The sequence below is a fragment of the Cystoisospora suis genome, assembly GCF_002600585.1.
Source record: "Cystoisospora suis strain Wien I chromosome Unknown contig_5445, whole genome shotgun sequence".
Lineage (NCBI taxonomy): Eukaryota > Apicomplexa > Conoidasida > Eucoccidiorida > Sarcocystidae > Cystoisospora > Cystoisospora suis.
In genome coordinates this window covers 1-6,834 of record NW_027158235.1, presented here as the reverse complement: position 1 = coordinate 6,834, position 6,834 = coordinate 1, and the positions used below count along the sequence as shown (strand labels likewise).

Genomic DNA, 6,834 nt, shown 5'->3' with positions numbered 1-6,834 from the left:
AGTTAGATAGATAGATTAAAGACAGATAGATAGATGTGTTGTGTATGTGTGTGTGTGTGTAGGAGAGGTGGGGGGGTGATGGTTGAGAGCTCTTCTCCTCTTCCTGTCTTAGTGACGTATAGCTGCCTCACTCGACGTTCCTTAGCTTTTCCCCATGTTCTCTTAGCCTCTTCTTCTTCTTCCCCCTCTGACCAACACTTCAAATCTGTCGAGCAGCAGCTCCCTCCCGGCATGGTAAGAAAAGAAAAGGGAGAACACCAAACAGAGGGAGAGGAAAGAAAACAAGATATCTGCATCTCTATCTATTCATCCATCTGTCTATCTTTATCTACTCACCTGTCTCTCTGTGCCCCCTTGACTATATCTTCTTCTTCATCTCCTTACCTGTCTAGTATCTCTTTAGTCTTTGCACCTGTCATCTGTCAATCTTCATCTACCTTCTTATCTGTCTATGTGACTATCTTGAATCTATCTCCTTATCGATCTATCTATCTTGTCTATGTACTTATCTATCTCTTCCTCTTTCAGTATCTCCTGTGTATGGGTGTATGTAGAGTGTAGCTGTAGCCGTCACTTGCTCTTAGAACCCCCCCCCCCACAGAGGCTGAGAGAGCACTTACGCCTTCGGAACGTTACCTGGAAGAAAGACGATCTTCTTCTTGCTCTTGTTCTTCTTTCATGTCTTCTTCTCAAGCCTTGAAGTGGGTTGTGCCGAGGTGCGAGAGAGACGTGCGATGGATGAATGATGATTGGGGTGTACATACACGAAGAAGGAGAGAGAGAGAGAAGTGTCTTGGCTGTTTCTCTATCCTTCGCCCTTCCGATGTCTCTGTTGCCTTCTCTCCCTATATATATGTCTGAATATATACATATGAATATGTGTGTATGAAAAAAGCGGTCATACGAATAGACTTGTGGGTGAGTATGGAGGTATCTGTCCGTATTTGTTTCGGGTGTATATACAGTTTGGAATGCAGCCATGGGAGATGGCGGGAGAAATCTTTGCTCTAGGAGGATTGAGAGTAGGAATGAGAGGGAGGAAAGAAAACAAGTCGACCTCTTCTTCTTCATTCTCTTGGCGAACGAAGAATCTTCATGAAGAAGATCAAGGACGGCATAGACAAGAGAAAGGAGAAGAACATGCTTTTCTGTCATCGTCGTCGTCTTCTTCTTCTTCTGGGGTCTTTGAAAGTGACGGAGAAGAAGGAGATGAAGTCTCTCCATGGATGGTCGATGGCAAGGAGGAAGAAGATGAAGAAAGAGAGAATGAGACGACACAACGGAATCGATCGATGTTTGATCTACTGAGAATTGATGCATGCGGTAAGGAGCGAGAAACGCTTCAATCGACACTTCTCTCTAGATATCGTACATCTATGTCTATACATACATGTCGGCGCACATCTATATTATACATTTGTATACATGAATATTTATATCTATACAGATATGGCGTTTATCTATCTACCTATATGTGTATCGTCAGATTTTTACAGGTAGAGATAGACGGGGGTTTGTTTGGTGTATGGACACCTTGGAGAAGGTGGAGTGCATATGTGGTTGCATGCAGATCTTCTTGGTGGGAGACAGTTTCCTATCTGTCTCCTTCTTCTTTCTCTTTGTCTATCTCTCTTCAAGTCTCTCCTGTATGTTTAGCCTTTCTCATGCGGTCCGGTCGTGATGATAGGTGGCTGCTCTTCTCTCCTTCCATGTAGGAGAAGAGACCCTTGGTAATCTTGAAGCGAAGAGCAGCTGCAGTCTTCTTTCTCTCTCTTCAGAGGGGGGGTTTCGCAGAACGAGAGCTTCTGGAAGTCTTTCTCTCTATCTCACTTCTCTTTCTCTCTTTCCCTTGCACGGGAGTATCTCTACTCCTTTCTCACTATTCTCATTAGCTAGCTTCCTCTATCCTTCCTTCTTATGGGACATATCTTGTCTTACATCAAGTGCTCCTTTCGTATCTTGTAGCATCTCTCTATCTATCTTTCTGTCTTTATCTATCTATCTATCTGTCTTTTCTTCTTTTTTGCCTTCTATCACCTTTTCTTAGATCTCTTCCCTCCTTTCTTGTCTATCTTTTTATCTCGGAGGTTCCTCCTTTATTCCTCTCTTCCTCTCCCACCCCACGTCGCCCTTCCTCTTTCTTTCTTTGCTTCATTTTACATCATCTTTGACGATCTCTCGGTCCTTCCTTCGGGATATCATTCTTCTCCTCTCTCTCTCTTTTCGTCTCTCTCTCTCACTTTCTCTTTCTTCTTCTTTTTCAGATTATCTTTCTTCCCACGAAGCGGAGATCCAGCGCCATCAGCGGCTTCATCTGCTCCGTCTCCCTTCTGCTGGCAGTCCTCGAGACCCTCATACAGCCGCCACTGAAGAAGACTGCGTCACTCTACCTTATGATATTCTATCCACATCCACAGAGGAATCAAGAGAGAAAGAAGAAGAAGAGGAAGAAGAAGACTTCTCTTCATCTTGCTCACCCGGGGGTGAAGGAGATCTTTCTCATGTTTCTCGAGAGCCTTCTTCTTCTTTTCCTGTCGAGTTGTCAGGTTCTCTTCCATGGGGATCTTCACATTTATGTGTAATAGGATCAGATCAACCGCCTGAGTGGGATGGCCGTGGAATAGAAAGCACCCCCCCATGTTATGCATGCGGAATTCCAAGCCAGAGCGAAACTTCGTGCTGTCGTCAAGACGATATGCGATCTCTTAAGGAGACCCGAGAAGGTGTAGTCTGTGAGGAACAGGAGATTAAGATAAGGGTGATAGGAGAAGAGAAAGAAGAAAGATATCAAGTTCAAGAGACAACAAGTCAGTCGCGTGTACATCATCTCTCACTGCCGGGGAAGGACGGAGGAGAAGGAAAGTTACGATCTCTTATGGTAGAAGAAGGGTCTAGTATGAGAGGAGATAGGAGGGATAGAGAAGGAGATGAGAAGAGCTCGTGGGATGGGTGTCCTTCATCTTCTTCTCTTTCATATCTCTCAGGTATCCAAGATGGTAAGGGCAAGATAGGGAAAGAAGAAGAAAAAGAAGAAAGAGCTGCGGGTGAGGTGGATGGCAGAGGTCCAGATGGACAAAAGAAAGAAGAAGAAGATCGTGAAGGGAGTCCATCTTCAATTTCCTCGGCTCTTCTCCTTTCTGAGAATGAAAGACACCGAGAAGGACAAGAGGATTATCTCGTTGCGCGCGAGAGTTGCAAGGAGGGACGGACTCATGAAGAAGTAGAAACAGGAGGAGAAAAGGAGGAGAAGGAAGAAGAAGAAGGTTGTCGCCGTCTTCGATCTCCTTCTTCATCTTCTATGTCGAGTAGAGGAGAGGTAGAAGTTACGATGGGTGACCAAGGCGAAAAGAGAGAGAGGAAAGAAAAACATGTGCCAACAGGGTCGATCGATGGACCAGAGAAAGACGGTTTTCATCCTTGTGATGGAAGAGAAGGAGGGAGGAGAAAAACGACTCGATGGCTTTCTTCCAGTGGTGTATGTACACCTGGAGAAATGTCGCCTTCTTGTTCTTCTCTACCTAAGAAGACACGTGGTGTTCTTTCTCCTCCCTCTGCTTCTTCGTCTTCTCTTTCGTCAACTTCTTTGAAGAAGAAATCTAAAGAAGAAGAAGAAGAGTGTGAGAGAATAATAGCAGCTCATGAATCCCCATCTCCGAAGAATATCCACTCGAAGGTAGTAATTACCCTCTCTCCTTCTTCAGTCTTCTCAACTTCTCCCTCTCTTTCTCATCCCGTACAAGGTTCCTCGTCTTCTTCCTCTTCTTCCATATCTTCTCCTCGTCATTCATCTACAGCGAAATCTCTCCCTCTATCGCTTCCTCTAGGCACTTCCACCTCTTCTTCTTCTCCTTCGCCTCTCCATCCTTCCTCGGCTTGTCTTGCGTCCCCCTCAGCATCTTCACTAGGGACGTCTTCTCCAAACATCTCACGCCTATCAGGAAAAGAAGAAGAAGGACGAAGAGGAAGAAGAACAGCAGAGGGAAGTTTTACTCCTACTTCCTCTTCTCTTTCTACCAGTCGCTCGGATCATCTTCATCTTCAGTATCCTCTCAGTCCTAGCAGCGCTAGTAAACAGAGCAAAGTCGATCAAAGTCTCTTTATCTCATCTTCTATAGTCACTTCATCTGGAGTTCTGAACATCCCACTTCGCCCGCCGCGTCCCAGGCGTGCCGCTGCCGTCCAAGCTTTAGAATCCTTCAAGTCTCTTCCTGAGAAACCTTTACGATCATCGACAGGCTCTTCTTCTTCTCTTCAAGAAGGACAGCATCTTCTCCCTCGGGACGTCTCTGCAAGTGCAAGTGGGTCTATGGGTGAGGAGGAGGATCGTGAACCTGTCTCAAAACACCAAGAAATGACGGGGGGAAGAGAAGAACAAGAAGAAGAAGAGAAAAGAAGAATAGGAAGAAAACCCCAAGAGTTGGATGGTAGCAGCTTTCAACGGGATCTCCCAACAGAACAAGAGAGCTCTAGAGATATTCATAACAAACCTGTGAAAGAAGAAGAGATGAAGAAGAAGAAGAGACTAAGTAGTAGCAGTAGTACGAAGAGTGATAGTGATAGGGATGAAAGGAAGACAGGGGGGGGGGGTGATCTGACGTCTCCAGAAACACTTGCTTCTTCTTCTTCTTCGCCTACATGTGAGGCTTCTATAGTAGAGCTTCGTACTAAAGAAGATGCGAGAGAAAGAGTAGAAGAGAACACGGATAGGAAAGAGCATGATAAGAGAGTGAAGAGAATGAAGAAAGAAGATGTCAGCACAGTTTGAAGAAAGCGAGGGTAGCCTTCTCTCCCATGACACAGAAGGAGAAAGAGAGAGAGAGAGAGAGAGAAGGAAGCTAGCTAGCAAGGCGAAGAGTTCATCACTGAAGAATCTCTTCTTGTATTGGGCGACAGGTGGACTGTAGATGAAGCTTCTCATGCCTGTCAATAAGGAGATGAAACAGAAGAGATAAGAAGAAGATCCAGAAAGAAGAGAGGTAGATATCGCTCTTGAAAACGGTTCAAAGATGTCTACTTCTTGAATGGGTGAGAAGAAGAATCGATGCCTACGCCACTAGGCAACTCTTCTTTCCTTGGTAGAGAGGCTCGAGGAAGGAGGGGGAGCTCAGACGAAGACGAAGAATTCTCTTCTCTGCTGGTTACTGAAGAAGCTATTTACGCACGTGCGAATGCAAAGAAAAGAAGAAAGAAGACTGACAGAGCGCTTGTTCAAGAGGCTCTTCGTCTTCTCCTCTTGCAGTGTACAGACAGTGTGTCTATGTGTGGTGGTTCTCTAAGTGACTGTGGGATGATATCTCTACGACCCACCTCTCTTTTCTCTCCCCCCTAACATACCTGAAGAAAGCCTAGGCTGTCATACAGGTTTTCTCTATCTGGGGAGATATGTATGTGTATATGTATATACACATATGTGTATATGGGTCCCCAGTTATATGTATGTATGTGTGTATCGTCTGGTTGTATATACATCTATGCATGCATTCATCTACATACATCATCTTCATGCTGAAAAGAAGATTCTTTCTGTGATCTATACCAGATATACGTAAATGCCTAGTGAATATCCATATCTCTATGTATACATATGCACAGATATAGATAGATATATTGATGTGTGTGCCGTAGCGCCGCCGTTTTGAGTGTATGTGTTGTATGTGTGTATCTTGGCAGTGAGGGTGTGAGGGGCTTGAAGCTCTCATTCCTTTTGAAAAGAACAGAAGCGAGAAGAACAAGAAAAGAAAGAAGGACAGGAACAAAGCAGTGACCTGTCTCGTTAATAATGAAGACTTTCCTTCTTTTTCTTTTCTCCTTCTTCCTCATCCATCACTTTCAAATGGAGAGATATCACCAATCTTCCTTCTTTCTCTCGATCACTCATAGATAGATATAGAGATATCGCGACATATTTGAGAGAGAGAGATGTTTAGGGAGAAGGTATTCGAGAAGAAGAAAGGAGGCGTAGGTAGGTCAGTCACCCGGAAAGTTAGAGAGGATGCCCTAGGAGATGATAGAAGGAAAGTCAAGGTTGTCCTCGTCTTCGAAAGAGTAAGAAGAAGAAGATATCTTTCGTTGCGATTGCATGCATGCATGCATGCAAGAAATATGATGAAGTGGACCCTCCACAGTTGGGAGGAAGGAGACGAACGAACCGCAAACAGATTCTATCACCTCAGTTCTCTCAGCAGGCCAGGCGTCCCTGCTCAAGATCCAAATAAACATCTGTGCTGAAGGGGGCTATCCGAAGATAGATAGATTAAGATAGAGATAAATACATAGATAGATAGATAATTACAGGAGTGCTATCACACGACGAAAACAAGATGATTGAGAAGATAGCGAGCCCCTTCCAGGTTCATCGTGTATAAAAAGATAAACCTCAGTCTTCTATGCTGCAGCTCGTATTCTTTATAGGATCTGCTATATCCATAGGTGGACTCACACCTGACTGCATTTGGCGTGTGTGTTATGGGAACGAAGAGAAGAAAGCACCTAGCCCCTCTCTATTCTTTACGAGCAAATCAAAGGAGGAGTGAAAGGAGAAAGCAAAGGCAAGTGGTAGTAGTGGGAGCCACATGAAAAGAAAGAACTTCTATGTAATGTGTCTCTCACTCATCTACTCTGTCAACCTGCACGAGTGACGTTTCTCGGCCGGCTGTATGTACACCGTAGCATCGAGTTGTGCGACAGGGGTAAAGAGCGAAAGAAAGGAGGAGACAATGCCCGTCAGTTAGTCGTCTCCGTGACATGATACAAAGAGATGACAATCCAGTATTGAGTGTTTCTCAAAATATTCTGCAAGGCAATGTACCAAAATAAAAGACCCTCCTTTTGTAC

The 6,834-nt window shown here is 44.6% G+C and overlaps 2 protein-coding genes across 2 annotated transcripts in view; one reads left to right on the top strand and one right to left on the bottom strand.

Moving 5' to 3' along the window:
* The window catches only part of CSUI_009231 (central domain galactose oxidase), a 6,764-nt gene extending 1,011 nt beyond the window's left edge, over nucleotides 1–5,753 (top strand). The window contains exons 3-5 of the mRNA XM_068069347.1: nucleotides 63–234; nucleotides 966–1,323; nucleotides 2,265–5,753. Of these exons, the coding sequence (XP_067918678.1) occupies nucleotides 79–234; nucleotides 966–1,323; nucleotides 2,265–4,765 (3,015 nt within the window). The 5' untranslated portion in view covers nucleotides 63–78 and the 3' untranslated portion in view covers nucleotides 4,766–5,753. The remainder of the gene's footprint in view (nucleotides 1–62; nucleotides 235–965; nucleotides 1,324–2,264) is intronic.
* Nucleotides 5,754–5,941: 188 nt separating this feature from the next.
* Nucleotides 5,942–6,821, bottom strand: CSUI_009230 (uncharacterized protein). Its single transcript, XM_068069346.1, has one exon. It carries the CDS (start codon nucleotides 6,217–6,219, stop codon nucleotides 5,998–6,000), a length of 222 nt encoding a protein of 73 aa, XP_067918677.1. The 5' UTR covers nucleotides 6,220–6,821; the 3' UTR covers nucleotides 5,942–5,997.
* Between the last annotated feature and the right edge of the window lie 13 nt (nucleotides 6,822–6,834).